General features: G+C 39.5%; 1 protein-coding gene across 1 annotated transcript in view; it reads right to left on the bottom strand.

Annotated features, from left to right (window-relative positions):
- LOC124556410 overlaps positions 1-17687 on the bottom strand; it is a 243278-nt gene that overhangs the window by 121217 nt on the left and 104374 nt on the right. Inside the window, exon 4 of the mRNA XM_047130370.1 lies at positions 7322-7469. Coding sequence (XP_046986326.1) covers positions 7322-7469 — 148 coding nt within the window. The remainder of the gene's footprint in view (positions 1-7321; positions 7470-17687) is intronic.

The raw sequence follows: 17687 nt of genomic DNA, 5'->3' as shown, positions 1-17687 counted from the left end.
GGCTAGCACTTGGATGGGTGACCATCTGGTCTTCCGAGAGCTGTTGGTAAGCAGGGTGCACTCAGCCTTCATGAGGCAAATTGAGGAGCTACTAGACTGAGAAGTAGTGGCTCTGGTCTCGGGAACTGACATACGGCTGGGAGAGGGGTGGGCTGACCACATGTCCCTCCATATCTGCATCCAGTGATGCCTATGCCCTGAGGATGACACGGTGGTTGGTCAGTACCATTGGGCCTTCATGACCAGTTTGGGAGGAGTATTTTCAGCCAGTTGTCTGGATACTTTTGGTCACATAGTGTATGCGGATAATAGGCATATCTTTAAATCTTTCAACACTATGTGACGGTTTGCCTTCTTTTATTTCTTAATTTGTTGTCCTCAGTGTCGACGTACTGCCTGAAAAAACAGGGTGTGGAAGTGCAGAACTGTCTACTGTAAATGATGTAGCCGACAGGTGCACATTTGCATTTCACAGCTGTTTACTTTCACTTTTCACAACCCCCCAATAATACACAGTTATATATGGCCAGTGCACTATAGTTTAAACTTTCCACAAGCCTCATTAATAATTTGCTGGCAAACCTCCACATACTGGTACAATAGATTACTATTGTACATCTACGAGCAGTAAAAACCTAACCACAATGTTCACAGTTCTTGAAAAATATAAAGGTACTATGGAGCAGACACTGTCATTGTTTTAACATATGGTCTAATTGTGTAACAATTATTTAACAGTTAAGCTGAAGCATTGTTGTTGATCTAACCAACACAAGTTTCTCGTCTGAAACTTGGTCATGGACTGACTGTCTTGGGACCAAAAATCAGGCCCTTATATATCATCACAATAATAGTTACTGAAACTACACATTTTTCGAAGTTTAATTTCCAGAAATTACAATTAAAACTTAACTCATTAAATTAAATGAATACATTGAAAACTTTTAACAGTTTCTTCTAATACAAGGGTTAGGCCAAATTATTTGTTTGAATGATGAAATTAACAAATATTGTTACGCAAACAATACTTTTGACAAAACTGTTAATTACTTTGGGATTAAGGGTTAGCTTTGCTAACATGTTTTCGAATAGAGCCACATCGATCCTTTAAGAATTCAATTAGTTGTTTCTTACAAATATTTATAATTAGTACAGAATTTATATTTGTTTATACATCATCAATAGAATTTAAGTTACAAAAAATTACTGATTTCGCCCTATAACAAAAGATACTAACTATGAATAGTCAAAATAAATTAGAAAATCAATTACAAACATAAAACTAAGCACAAAATTAGATCTGGTCTTATACTCTTTAAAACTGAGGGCCAATCTTCCTCTTTTATGAAAACACATATTACACTCACATATGATAATGGTAATTAGTTATGAACAAAATGAATTTTAAGGGGGCAGATGGCAAAACAAGAGGGAAGTAAAATTATCTCAGCTTGCTTCATCACAACTTGACTCAGTTAATTATGGCCAACTTTAAAAGAAACTAATGATATCCAATACAGAGAACTCACCCACTCAGGTTCTAACAATATATTTGATAAACAGCACATTTTGCATAAAATTTTCACATCAAAATGATAACAATGGCAAATTAAGTATGCAGTTGCACTTGGTGGTGTGAGTGGTGGTGGTGACGGGCTGTATGGCCCAGCAGACACACTAATTACAGTAAAGAACACTTTATTCAACTTCAGTACATGCTTTGTTGAGGCTCAGCAAGGCAGAACACACATCACTATATTGAACTTGGCCAGTGGTGATAAACATGCTGCAGTTTCCGCCCTGGTGAGCTGATGCTGAGTGGACACCCTGCATTACTGACAGCAGGCTCATGAACAGCTGGTGGCCTCTGTAGGTCACAGCCACAAATCAGTGGTGTTCTACTTCTCCACTGGCGATGGCACCCAGAGTTGCCCATTGGCATCACACGCGTTTGCTGTGGAGACACTTGGAGGCTGTTGTGTGAGGGATTCAACCTGCTGACCTCCGGCAGGAGTCACACAGTGATTGGCACTAAGGCACTAGGCCCCATGAGGAATTCAGTGCTGGTGGCTGCAGGTGCAGATGGCAGGCTGTCAGCGCTGTGGCATTAAGCCCTGTGAGGAACTCAGTGCTGGTGGTGACAGGAGCAGCCGAGTCTCAAACCCATGACTGCTCCTGGTGATGCCCAATCATCTTCCTTTTTGGCATGGTTTTGGCATCATGATGGTGCTGCTGGACTCCGGTGAAAATAAGTGCCTCTATCTCAAAATTCAGACATATTTGTATTGCTCTGACATGCACTTGTTTCACTAAAACCTGGCACCTAGTCACGTTGCCTATAACAAGAGACTTGCCCTGGTGTACTGACATCAACCCACCTGCTACAGTTATTACCACTTCATGGTGCAATTTCCTGCTCAGTGCAACTAGCCTTGTCTCACAATCCCCTTACGTGTGTATTATTATGATCTACATGTCCCCAGACTGTGACTACCAGCCTGTGGCTGCTAATGCAATAGTTCCCCGTGCCTTTCTCACTATTTCTTATTATTTTTGCTAGAAGACTGGGTAGCTACACTATACAATAAATTTCCAAACCTACAAATCCTACAATCTTACTTAATACTTAATACAGCGTTCTTCTTTTTTTTCCCCTGACTGAGTTTGGAGAGAGATAATATGATTGGCAACTAATAGTCAGAAAGTAGTAACCACATACTTCCCGTTAGGGTATAAACACCAAATTCAATAAATTACAGACATTAACATCTAATATAATGTGTTCACATAGGACTACAGTAAAAAATATATATGGTATTTTAAAAAGAAATGACAACTTTGTATTTTTTCATGTTTACCTAGAAAAAGAAGCTTTATCAGTAAACACTTCCGGGCTAAGTTGTCGTGGTCGATCTGTAGAACTTCTTCTCCCTGACGTTTCATTCTCAACCACAGAGAACATCTTCTGAGGTGAGTCGACGACTGGCTGCTAGGAGCTGGGGCCGCCGCTTATATAGAGATCATAGGGGGCGCCACCACACGTCACGTGGCGTCGATGTGCAGCTATCTCTGGCTATCGTCTGTTCTCTCGATTGCAGGCAATCGATTGTCACGTGATTGATGCAATGTTGACTGCCATATCTTATCCAATTTTAATCCTTCTTCTTTACGATTAAAATTGTATTGATGTTTGTGGATTTCAATTGCCTCTCTATACATACGTGTATAATAGTGCGACGTCCTCGCTAGCACGCTTGTTTCACCAAATTTTATTTCGTGATCTCCATCCTTAAAAACATGTTCCGCTACTGCCAATTTGTCAATATGTCCCAAGTGACAGTTTCTTTTGTGCTCCGTCAACCGTGTATTGATGCTTCTTTTTGTAGTTCCTATGTAAACCCTGCCACAACTACACGGAATTTTATATACCCCTGGGGTGGCTAGGGGGTGACGAGCATCTTTTGTTGATCTTAGGCATTCACTAATTTTCTTAGTAGGTCTAAAAATGGTCTCTACCTGAAACTTGGCTAGTACTTTTCCAATTCGATCCGTGATATTATGGATGAATGGAAGAAATACTTTTCCAGCTGATGGTTGTTGCTGTCTCCTATTTTTAGGCATTTTTCTATTTGGGTGAAGTGCTCGGTTAATCTCGTTTTTCGTATAACCATTTATCGCAAAGGCCATTCGTAAATGATTTAGTTCTTCTTGTAAGTAGCCTGGTTCACAAATATTATTGGACCTATCCACTAGTGTTTTTATGACCCCCCTCTTTTGCCTAGGGTGGTGGTTTGAGTTCTTATGGAGGTAGCGATCAGTATGTGTACCTTTCCTGTAGACCTTATGGCCTAAGGTCCCATCTGCCCGTTTCATAACTGATACATCCAAGAAGTTAAGTTGTCCATTCTTCTCCTTCTCCATAGTAAATTTAATCTTTGGGTTGATGCTATTTAAGTGTACCAGGAAATCATTCAAGTCTTCTTCCTCATGATTCCATATTACAAAGGTGTCATCCACATACCAATACCACTTCGAGGGGCTTTTTTTGGCCAACTGCAGTGCTTGATGTTCAAAATATTCCATGAATAAATTCACAATTGCGGGACTTAGGGGGCTTCCCATGGCTACCCCATCAATCTGTTCATAAAATTCACCATTGTACTGAAAATAGGTTGAGGATAGACAGTGTTGGAACAAGGCTACTATATCAGTAGGGAACATATCGGCTATATGGGAGAGAGCTTCATCAACTGGAACCATCGTGAACGGAGACACTATATCAAAACTGACAAGTATGTCATTAGGACCGACAGTAATTTCCCTCAATTTCTCAATGAAGTGTAGAGAGTTTTTAATATGACTCTCAGTTTTGCCTATGTAAGGTTGTAACAAAGAGGCAAGGTGTCTGGCTAGTTCTTGGGAAGGAACTCCAATTGCGCTGACTATTGGTCTCAAAGGAACATCAGGTTTATGTATCTTTGGTAATCTATATAATCTCGGAGGATAAGCTTCCGTTTTACAAAGATACTTTTTAACTTCTGTAGGAATGGAAGACTGTTTTATCAGATGATTGGTGGCATTCAGCACATTCGTTGTGGGATCCTTTTTCAACTTCTTGTATGTGCTGGATTCAAGGTGATCACTGATCTTCTTGTGATAATCCTCAGTATTAATTAAAACAGTAACATTTCCCTTGTCAGCGGCAACTATAATAACATTCTTGTCTGCATTGATCTCCTGCAATGCCTTCCTTTCCCCTTGAGACAGATTGCTGCTGGGTGGCTTAGCTTTGCGTAATATTCTGGAGGTTTCCATTCTAATTTCATCAGCAGAACTGAGAGTCATATTAAAAACTCTCTACACTTCATTGAGAAATTGAAGGAAATTACTGTCGGTCCTAGTGACATACTTGTCAGTTTTGATATAGTGTCTTTGTTCACGATGGTTCCAGTTGATGAAGCTCTCTCCCATATAACCGATATGTTCCCTACTGATATAGTAGCCTTGTTCCAACACTGTCTATCCTCAACCTATTTTCAGTACAATGGTGAATTTTATGAACAAATCGATGGGGTAGCCATGGGAAGCCCCCTAAGTCCCGCAATTGCGAATTTATTCATGGAATATTTTGAACATCAAGCACTGCAGTTGGCCAAAAAAAGCCCCTCAAAGTGGTATTGGTATGTGGATGACACCTTTGTAATATGGAATCATGAGGAAGAAGACTTGAATGATTACCTGGTACACTTAAATAGCATCAACCCAAAGATTAAATTTACTATGGAGAAGGAGAAGAATGGACAACTTAACTTCTTGGATGTATCAGTTATGAAACGGGCAGATGGGACCTTAGCCCATAAGGTCTACAGGAAAGGTACACATACTGATCGCTACCTCCATAAGAACTCAAACCACCACCCTAGGCAAAAGAGGGGGGTCATAAAAACACTAGTGGATAGGTCCAATAATATTTGTGAATCAGGCTACTTACAAGAAGAACTAAATCATTTACGAATGGCCTTTGCGAAAAATGGTTATACGAAAAACGAGATTAACCGAGCACTTCACCCAAATAGCAAAATGTCTAAAAATAGGAGACAGCAACAACCATCAGCTGGAAAAGTATTTCTTCCATTCATCCATAATATCACGGATCGAATTGGAAAAGTAATAGCCAAGTTTCAGGTAGAGACCATTTTTAGACCTACTAAGAAAATTAGTGAATGCCTAAGATCAACAAAAGATGCTCGTCACCCCCTAGCCACCCCAGGGGTATATAAAACTCCGTGTAGTTGTGGCAGGGTTTACATAGGAACTACAAAAAAGAAGCATCAATACTCGGTTGACAGAGCACAAAAGAAACTGTCGCTTGGGACATATTGACAAATTGGCAGCAGCGGAACATGTTTTTAAGGATGGAGATCACGAAATAAAATTTGGTGAAACAAGCATGCTAGCGAGGACGTCGCACTATTATACACGTATGTATAGAGAGGCAATTGAAATCCACAAACATCAATACAATTTTAATCGTAAAGAAGAAGGATTAAAACTGGATAAGATCTGGCGGTCGACGTTGCATCAATCACGTGACAATCGATTGCCTGCAATCGAGAGAACAGACGATAACCAGAGATAGCTGCACATTGACGCCACGTGATGTGTGGTGGCACCCCCTACGATCTCTATATGAGCGGCGGCTCCAGCTCCTAGCAGCCAGTCGTCGACTCACCTCGGAAGATGTTCTCCGTAGTTGAGAATGAAACATCAGGGAGAAGAAGTTCTACAGATTGACCACGGCAACTTAGCCCGGAAGTGTTTACTGATAAAGACGCCGGTCGTGAAAGCCTACATGGAATGAAAAGAAGCTTTGTTCAATGAATAATATCAAGTTTGTTTTTGAGAAAATCAGTAGTGGATTATACATGCTTAGTTAGGTCCCAAGAATAGATCCCAGTAAAACAATGAACTGTTTACTATGGTTCAATTATATATTTCTGCACCACAGCACTGTATTGTGGGGCAATTCCACAGAAATATACCTTATTAAAACACCATTATTAAGGAAATCTGTGCATTGGCTACAATATACAGAATTCTGTTGTGAATCCTTTTCCCAATATGAAAACTCGGAAGTAATATTATATGTTCTAGTATCAAGTGGTAATATTTTTGCACATAATTAAAGAGAAGCTTGGATCTGCAGCACTGTACATAATTACAACAGTGGGCATACGTGTAACTACTTTAGGCAGAGTACAAAATAATAATTGTAGTAATAGCAGTTGTAGTAGTGGTAATTACTGTTACTGTTGTTATGTAAGACAGCCATACGTTAATGATCATATTTGGTACAAAATTCTATGAGACTCTTCAAGAACAGGTGGTGACAATCTATTCACATGAAAATCAAGTCCTTCATAATTAAAAAGTACAGATATAGGTACAATCTTTCCTTCCTTAAAGAACTTTAAGGTCATTAGAGGCAGAACACAAGCTCTCTTTTACAGCTTTCTTGCAACTTTTATCTGTTTCAGCTGGCTTTGGATAGACAGAAAACTGTTTTAACAAGTCTTTTTAAGGAAGAATAAAAAGGTGTATTCAGTGAAGCAGAGTGAGTGAGATGGTATACAAATATGTGTGTCAGTATTCAGTATCAAATAAAATATCAGCACAAAGTAACTAAGTTTGCATGGGTTCGCAGTGTGCTTTTGTGTAACATGATATTTCCAATATAATTTTGTTAAATAATTCAAGGGAAAATCAAAATACTAAATTATCCCAAACTATTATATAATACAATATACGTAGTTGATGATACCTGTACAGCGCTCTTCATCATTTCTGTTCCAGTGGCACTGGTGTCTTCCAATTTTTCAGCAAGTATTTTGAGCTGATCTTTTAAATTAAACAAACTGTCAAATTCATTCTTAATAACAATTTTAAATTCTTGTGGGCCATAAACATACCTGAAAATCACAAGTAAAAATTTTGAAATCACAAGTATCTCTCTTCCCCTGTAAGAAACATAACATAGAGGACTAACACTGTAAGAAATAAATTAATATGTGTTAATTACTGCCAAAGTGGCAACAGTACATTAAGATGGCTTGCTCATAATATGTTGATTATATTCACACATTACTGATCCTAGGCAAACTCTTATATGGTTAAATGAATATAATAGAGGGAAACATTCCACGTGGGAAAAATATATCTAAAAACAAAGATGATGTGACTTACCAAACGAAAGCACTGGCAAGTTGATAGACACACAAACAAACACAAACACACACACAAAATTTAAGCTTTCGCAACCAACGGTTGCTTCATGAGGAAAGAGGAAAGGAGAGGGAAAGACGAAAGGATGTGGATTTTAAGGGAGAGGGTAAGGAGTCATTCCAATCCCAGGAGCGGAAAGACTTACCTTAGGGGGAAAAAAGGACAGGTATACACTCGCACACACACACATATCCATCTGCACATACACAGACACACGCAGACATTTGTAAAGGCCTTTACAAATGTCTGCTTGTGTCTGTGTATGTGCGGATATATATATATATATATATATATATATATATATATATATATATATATATGTGTGTGTGTGTGTGTGTGTGTGTGTGTGTGTGTGTGTGTGTGTGTGTGTGTGTGTGTGTGTGTGTGAGTGTATACCTGTCCTTTTTTCCCCTAAGGTAAGTCTTTCTGTTCCTGGGATTGGAATGACTCCTTACCCTCTCCCTTAAAACCAACACCCTTTCGCCTTTCCCTCTCCTTCCCTCTCATATGGTTAACCTATACATACATCTGTATGGCTTTGGTGTTCCTCACTAAATGCCACAGTGTCTTAAAAACTGTCTATTTATAATATATTTTCAACAAAAGATTCATGGGCTTAACTGAAATAATATAAAGAAAGTTATATCAGTAGATTACATAAAATCTTCTGCCAACTGCACTGTAACCTAAACCTACTTTTCACTGTGGAACAAACTATTTTTTTTTCACAAATACTGTTTTCCCCATTCATGTGTAAGAAGAAATCAGTCAACAATGTCAACAATAGCTGCTACAAAAATAAATATATAGGCAATAATGAAGCCTTAAATGGGTTTCAGTATTAACTAATTACTATATATTACATGAATAAGTATTGCGTTTGGTTGTGGTATTGCACACAGCCATTAACCTAGCTCAAGAAACATGGGGTCATCTTTATTCCTTTAAGTGATTCCTGAGTGGTGCATCCACATTGTGAGAGTGGGCAGCCTACACTCCAGTAGGCCAGTTGCTAAGTTTAGACAGGGAACCAATCCTTCAGGGCACAATGCAGAGCTAATCACCATTATTATGAATGAAGGCCTCAGTGACATCTGCATCAGAGAAGGTGCACTGCAGTATGATGGTGTTGGTGGAAGAAGCAGCCCTACACTCAGGGATTACTGTGAGTGCAATCGGACTCTCAGCATAAGAAGTTCCCCTTCATAGTATCACGGTGTCCTCTGAGAGCTTATGAACAGGTGGAGGATTGCAGCATCTACATGAGAGTGGGTGGCTGCAACCAGTATCTGACCCATAGTGGGTGGCTGAATGTGGCTGTGCACCCTTTTTTCATGTGCAGAAATAAGTGGGAAGCTGCCACAGAACTGTTTCATTACACATGAATGTTATGGACCTCTGTATAAAAGACTCAGGCGTTAAAATTTCCCATGAGTCAGATCTTTTGGGGGAGAACAAACGCTGGAGATTATAGATTTTACAACTCAGGGCATGAAAAATACGTTGAAAGGAAAACTTATGTATGTAAGATATACAAATGAAAGAATGATGACGATAAGATTGAAAGGAACAAAATGAGACATAGTACCTAACCAAGTGTACATAACAACTACATAACATCCCAATTAAGAGAAAGAGGAATGCAACGTGAAGGTAGAAAAAATAAGGGGTTAGGGCAGAAGAGGAGCTTGCATCATAGTTATGAGAGATAGAAATGTGCTGAGTGATAAGGGGAGAGAGGACAGACCTGTCAGGAGTTATGGTCTTGGACGAAGGAATAAGAGAGGGCATAAACTTCTGTAGAAGGCAAGATATCATAGTAGATTGTTTGGTTCATTTGGGGGAGGTGATGAATCAGTGAGGTCATCGGTCCCATTGGATTATGGATGGATTGGGAAGGAAGTTGGTCATGCCCCTTTCAAAGGAACCATCATGGCATTTGCCTGGAGCAGTCTAGGGAAATCATGGAAAACCTAAATCAGGATTGCCAGATGTGAATTTGAACCATCGTTGTCCTGAATATGAGTCCAGTGTGCTAACCACTGTGCTACCTTGTTCGGTGTCACCGTAAGGATCATCTCATTTGAGCACCTCCAAAAAGCAGGTAAAACTGGAAGATTGAATGATAAACATAATAAAAAAGACCATTAATTGATTCAGCAGTGAGTAACCTGATAAGTGCAATAAGTCACCCAGGAGCTTATATCTGCTCAAATCACAATCTAGTCATCAGTGAGTAGTATATTAAACCAAAGAAGGTTTAGAAAGGTATGAAACTAGAAGTAATGAATTCAGAAACATTAAAGGAAGAGAAAAACCTAAGGAAGTACATTTTAAGCCCCACTCTGTGTGTTGCACACTACTAATGAATGGACATGTCCAGGTAGCCAAAGAACAATAGAAATTTATTAACACAACACATTAAGCAAGTTCAACACAAAGTAGTTTCAGAATGCCCAACCAAAAGATTGTTCAGATCTGATATGAGAATGACACAACACAATGTAACAGTTTCTTAGAAGGTATAAGCGGTACCATTTATGCTAGCAATGGTTACTGAGTTAAGCATACTGATCAACCCTAATAGGCTATCACTGACATAGCCTGTGGTTGATGCACTCACAATGACTCATTGATCTGGACATGGTATGAGAGGTAGTAGGCTCTGACTGATGGGCTACAAATGGGGCTTGTACAAAGCCAGGAGTGAATTGTGCAGTCAGTGACTGGAACTCTGATTGAGTGGCCACTTGTATGTTCGGGAGAACTGTGAACTCCCAATGTCAACTCAAAGGAGAGCCACTGGATGACACTGTATAAAACTGTCTGCCAGAAGAATACCAGGAAAGTGGGGTGACAGCATGTGACTCATGGAGGCAAGATGGTACCGACTATAGTTGCACTGCATACAGCAAACATAGCACCACTTGGTAATGTGGCAGCTGGTGAGATGAAATCTTGACAATTGGCTTGCAGATATACTAGATGGTCAGCAACTCACAGTACATTGCTATGTGGTTAGCGGCTGGGCCATATCTGACTGTCAATGTTACAGCACCACAAGACTATTTTACAGGAAAATTCAGATAGAGTGCACCAAGTAACATCAATGAAAGATGGGAAAACTTCACAACTAATTTAAAAGAGGTCACGAAATAAGTTATAAGAACAAAGGCTAGAGACAGAATAATAAACATGTTGACAATGAATGAAATTATCAATAAAATGGAGGAAAGAAGGCAGTGAAAAAATGTTAACACATAACAGGAAAAAAGAATGTATAAGAGTTTAAGTAATGTATTAAGAAGGGAGGCAGAAGTGATTTCAGAAGAAATATAGTAACATGGAATGGTCAGAGAGGAAGCACATATAACTTAATATATAAAGAAGGATTGTGGGTGATGTGTGAGAAGGACGGATGGAAGAGTGTCATGAAGATAGAGACTGGAGATGACAGAATAGTGAATGGAGAGGTGGAAAGAATATATTGAGGGGTTACACAACAGGGAAAGAGGACATGAGACAAAACAACTTGAGCTGGAAGTAGAAAGTACACTGAACGGAGAAGATGAGGGTTACAATATTCTAAAAAGTGAATTGAAAGTGTCTTTTAGAAAGAGATGGAAAATGGAATAGCCTCATGAATTGATGAGATACCAACAGAAAAATTATAAGCTTTATATGGAAAACAAAAAAAGAGCTATTAGGAACATGCAGGGACTATATTCTGAAAAAAACTACATTCTCAGTACATATAGTCAACATATGGATGTCCAGAAAGTAAAACCATTGAGCCTCTGATGATCAAAATGATTTATTTTCAACAAAATTGGCAGCAATGTGTTCAAAGACAAGCTGTTGGTAGCAGAATGCATGCTTTATTGTCTTAGTCAGCTGAAAACTCTTGTTGACTGCCATGTTGAAATGAGTGTGTCTATTCCAAATCCCACCAGTTGTGAAGTGAGATTGTAATCCAGTTTCTTGTTGCCAAAGGAAAAATGCTAACCCCAATTTTTAATGAAATAAAAACTGTTTATGTGGAAGGTGTGATTAACATTAACATCTACATCTACATCTACATGACTACTCTGCAATTCACACTTAAGTGCCTAGCAGAGGGTTCATCGAACCATTTTCATACTACTTCTCTACCATTCCACTCTCAAATGGCATGTGGGAAAAAGAAACACCTTAATCTTTCCGTTCGAGCTCTGATTTCTCTTATTTTATTATGATGATATTTTCTCCCTACATAGGTGGGTGTCAACAAAATATTTATGCATTCGGAAGAGAAAGTTGGCGATTGAAATTTCGTAAATAGATCTCGCTGCAAAGAAAATTGCCTCTGTTTCAGTGACTGCCAGCCCAACTTGCGTATCATATCAGTGACACTCTTACCCCTATTCTACATCTACATCTACATTTATAATCTGTAAGCCACCCAATGGTGTGTGGCGGAGGGCACTTTACGTGCCACTGTCATTGCCTCCCTTTCCTGTTCCAGTCGCATATGGTTTGCGGGAAGAACGACTGCCGGAAAGCTTCCGTGCGTGCTCAAATCTCTCTAATTTTACATTCGTGATCTCCTCACGTGGTATAAGTAGGGGGAAGCAATATATTCAATACCTCATCCAGAAATGCACCCTCTCGAAACCTGGACAGCAAGCTACACCACAATGCAGAGCGCCTCTCTTTCAGAGTCTGCCACTTGAGTTTACTAAACATCTCTGTAATGCTATCACACTTACCAAATAACCCTGTGACGAAACACGCCACTCTTCTTTGGATCTTCTCTATCTCCTCTGTCAACCCGACTTGGTATGGATCCCACACTGATGAGCAATACTCAAGTATAGGTTGAACGAGTGTTTTGTAAGCCACCTCCTTTGTTTATGGACTACATTTTCTAAGGACTCTGCCAATGAATCTCAACCTGGCACCCACCTTACCAACAATTAATTTTATACGATCATTCTACTGCAAATCATTCTGCACGCATACTCCCAGATATTTTACAGAAGTAACTGCTACCAGTGTTTGTGCCGCTATCATATAATCATACAATAAAGGATCCTTCTTTCTATGTATTCGCAATGCATTACATTTGTCTATGTTAAGGGTCAGTTGCCACTCCCTGCACCAAGTGCCTATCCGCTGCAGATCTTCCTGCATTTCGCTGCAATTTTCTAATGCTGCAACTTCTCTGTATACTACAGCATCATCTGCGAAAAGCCGCATGGAACTTCCTATATACTGGGTCACATATATATTGTGAAAAGCAATGGTCGGAGGTTACTTTAACGTCTGTAGATGTCTCTGCATTGAGAACAACATGCTGTGTTCTGTTTGCTAAAAGCTCTTCAATCCAGCCACACAGCTGGTCTAATATTCCGTAGGCTCTTACTTTGTTTATCAGGCGACAGTGCGGAACTGTATCGAATGCCTTCCGGAAGTCAATGAAAATGGCATCTACCTGGGAGCCTGTATCTAATATTTTCTGGGCCTCATGAACAAATAAAGTGAGTTGGGTCTCACACGATCGCTGTTTCCGGAATCCATGTTGATTCCTACAGGGTAGATTCTGGGTTTCCAGAAATGACATGATACGTGAGCAAAAAACATGTTCTAAAATTCTACAACAGATCGATGATAGAGATATAGGTCTATAGTTTTGCGCATCTGCTCGACGACCCTTCTTGAAGACTGGGACTACCTGTACTCTTTTCCAATCATTTGGAACCTTCCGTTCCTCTAGAGACTTGCGGTACACGGCTGTTAGAAGGGGGGCTAGCTCTTTCGCGTACTCTGTGTAGAATTGAATTGGTATCCCATCAGATCCAGTGGACTTTCCTCTGTTGAGTGATTTCAGTTGCTTTTCTATTCCTTGGACACTTATTTCGATGTCAGCCATTTTTTCGTTTGTGCAAGGATTTAGAGAAGGAACTGCAGTGCGGTCTTCCTCTGTGAAACAGCTTTGGAAAAAGGTGTTTAGTATTTCAGCTTTATGCGTGTCATCCTCTGTTTCAATGCCATCATCATCTCAGAGTGTCTGGATATGCTGTTTTGAGCCACTTACTGATTTAACATAAGACCAGAACTTCCTAGGATTTTCTGTCAAGTCAGTACATAGAATTTTACTTTCGAATTCACTGAACGCTTCAAGCATAGCCCTCCTTATGCTAACTTTGACATCATTTAGCTTCTATTTGTCTGAGAGGTTTTGGCTGCGTTTAAACTTGCAGTGAAGCTCTCTTTGCTTTTGCAGTAGTTTCCTAACTTGGTTGTTGAACCACGGTGGGTTTTTCCCATCCCTCACAGTTTTACTTGGCACGTACCTGTCTAAAACGCATTTTACGATTGCCTTGAACTTTTTCCATAAACACTCAACATTGTCAGTGTCGGAACAGAAATTTTGCGTGATAACACATAACAAGCTGCCCTTCTTTGTACTTTTTCGATGTCCTCCATCACTCCTGCCTGGTAAGGATCCCACACCGCACAGCAGTATTCCAGCAGAGGACGGACGAGTGTAGTGTAGACTGTCTCTTCAGTTTGGTTGTCGCATCTTCTAAGTGTTCTGCCAACAAAGTGCAGTCTTTGTTTCGCCTTCCCCACGATATTATCTATGTGGTCTTAGTAATTTAAGTTGCTCATAATTGTAATTCCTAGGTATTTAGCCGAATTGACAGTCCTTAGATTTGTGTGATTTATCGTATACTCAAAATTTATCTGATTTCTTTTAGTACCCATGTGGATGACCTCGCACTTTTCTTTGTTTAGTGCTAATTGCCACTTTTCACACCATACAGAAATTCTCTCTAGACCATTTTGTAATTGGAATTGATCGTCTGTTGGTTTTACTAGACAGTATATTACAATGTCATCTGCAAACTATCTAAGGGGGCTGCTCAGATTATCACCTAGATCATTTATATAAATCAGGAAGAGCAGAGGGCCTATGACACTACTGTGCAGAATGCCAGATATCACTTCTGTTCTACTCGATGATTTACCATCTATCACTATGAACTGTGACCTCTCTGAGAGGAAATCATGAATCCAGTCACTCAACTCAGACGATACTCCATATGCACGCAATTTGATTAATAGTTGCTTGTGAGGAACAGTATCAAAAGCCTTCTGGAAATCTAGGAATATGGAGTCGATCTGAGATCCGTTGTCGACAGCACTCATTACTTCATGGGAATAAAGAGCTAGCTGTGTTACACAAGAACGATATTTTCTGAATTCATGTTGGTTATGTATCAATAAGTCATTTTCTTCAAGGTGATTCATAATGTTAGAGTACAGTACATGCTTCAAAATACTGTTGCAAATTGAGGTGAGTGATATGGGTCTGTAATTCAATGGGTTACTCCTATTTCCTTTCTTGAATATTGGTGTGACCTGTGCTACTTTCTAGTCTTTAGGAACAGATCTTTCGTCAAGTGAGTGGTTGCATATGATTGCTAAGAAAGGCGCTATTGTGTCTGCATATTCTGAGAGGAACGTGATTGGTATATCATCTGGACCGAAAGACTTGCCTTTCTTAAGTGATTTGAGTTGTTTCGTGACACCTAAGATATCTACTTTCATGTCACTCATGCTAACAGCTGTTCTGGTTTCAAATTGTGGAATATTTACTTTGTCTTCTTTTGTGAAGGAATTACGGAAAACTGTATTTAGTAACTCTGCTTTAGTGGCACCATTATTGGTAACATTTCCATCTCTATCGCGCTGTGACAGTATTGACTGTTTTTGCTACTGGTGTACCTTACATATGACCAGAATCTCTTTGGGTTTTCTAACATATTTTGAGACAATATTTCAGTGTGGAAACTATTAAAAGGATCTCTCATTGATGTCCGCACTAAGTTTCAAGCTTCCGTGAAACATAGCCAGTCTTGGAGATTTTGTGTTTTTTTTAATTTGGCATGCTTTTTCATTGCTTCTGTAACAGTGTTCTGATGTGTTTTGTGTACCATGGTGGAGCACTCCCGTCTCTTATTAACTTATGAAGTATGAATCTATATATTGCTGTCAATACTGTATCTTTGAATTTGAGCCATATCTGGTCTACACTTACATAATTAGCTTGGAAGGAATGGAGACTCTCTCTTAAGAAGGCATCAAGTGAATTTTTATCTGCTGTTTTAAATACATAAATTTTGTGTTTCTTTTTAGTGGTTTTGGTTGATATGGTTTTGAGCCATGTTACAATGACCTTGTGTTCACTAATCCCTGTATCCGTCATGACGCTCTCTATTAGATTAGGATTATTTGTGGCTAAGAGGTCAAGTGTGTTTTTGCAACCATTTACAATTCTTGTGGGCTCATGAACTAATTGTTCAAAGTAATTCTCAGATAAAGCATTTAGTACAATTTCGGAAGATGTTTTCTGTCTACCACCAGCTTTGAACATGTATTTTTGCCAACAAATCGAGGGTAGATTGAAGTCTCCACCAATTATAACTGTATGAGTGGGGTACTTATTTGTAATGAGATTCAAGTTTTCTTTGAACCGTTCAGCTATTATATCATCTGAGTTGGGGGGTCAGAAGAAGGAGCCAATTATTATTTTGGTACGGTTGTTGAGTATAACCTCTACCCATAGTAATTCGCAGGAACTATCTATTTCAACTTCACTACAAGATAAACTACTACCTGCAGACACAAACACACCACACCTACTTTATTTAATCTATCCTTTCTGAACATGGTTTGCACCTCTGTAAAAATTTTGGCAGAATTTATCTTCAGTATTAGCCAGCTTTCTGTTCCTATGACGATTTCAGCTTCAGTGCTTTCTATCAGCACTTGAAGCTCTGGTACTTTTCCAACACAGCTATGACAATTTACAACTACAATACCGACTGTTGCCTGGTTGATTCTCCTCATTTCTTTGCCCTGTACCCTTTGAGACTGGAGCCCTTTTTTATCTTTCCCAAGACTGTCTAACCTGAAAAACCACCCAGTCCACACCACACAGCGCCTGCTACCCATGTAGCCGCCTCCTGTGTGTAGTGGACACCTGACCTATTAATCGGAACCTGAAACCCCACCACCATGTGGCGCAAGCCGAGTAATCTGCAGCCTACACGGTCACAGAACCATCTAAGCCTCTGATTCAGACCCTCCAATTGTCTCTGTACCAAAGGTCTGCAGTTGGTCCTGTCAACAATGCTGCAGATGGTGAGCTCTGCCTTCATCTCACTAGCAAGACTAGCAGTCTTCAACAACTCAGATAGCCACAGGAAAATCAGAGAGAATCTCTTCCGATCCATAGCGACACACATCATTAGTGCTGACATGAGCCACCATCTGCAGTTGGCTGCATCCTGTACCCTTCATGGCATCCGGAAAGACCCTTTCCACATCTTGGATGACTCCCACCAGTATACACAAGGAGTGGACATTGGCTTTCTTCCTGTCTAATGTCTTTAAGTGGTGTCAAATATTTAAAGCTGACAAATTGAATCCTTATGAAGAACAAAGGAGTGGGCATCCCTCAATCATAACTGATGGGATGTTGAACCAAATAAAAGAAATGATTCATCACAACCATTGATTGACTTTCAATGAGATGAACATAGTGTTCCAGAAATCTCTGAATCTCTTCTGCACGAAATCATAACTTGAAAACTCGATTTCAACAAATTATGTAAAAGGTGGATATTAAAAAAAATCCACAGATCAATACACAATCAACATAAAAGGATCTTCATGGCAATTTCTTGAATTGAAAGATCAATAATTCTTTGGCTCTATTGTGACTGGATGGCTCATTACACCCCTGAGATGAAAAGACAATGAATGTAGCGGGGATATCATTCCTCACCATCAGCACAAAAATTCAAGACCATTGTTTCAGCCAGAAAAATCATGGTCTCTTTCTTTTGGGACTA

The sequence above is a fragment of the Schistocerca americana genome, chromosome X (genome assembly GCF_021461395.2).
Source record: "Schistocerca americana isolate TAMUIC-IGC-003095 chromosome X, iqSchAmer2.1, whole genome shotgun sequence".
Classification (NCBI taxonomy): Eukaryota; Metazoa; Arthropoda; class Insecta; order Orthoptera; family Acrididae; genus Schistocerca; species Schistocerca americana.
This window is presented reverse-complemented; position numbering and strand designations above follow the sequence as displayed.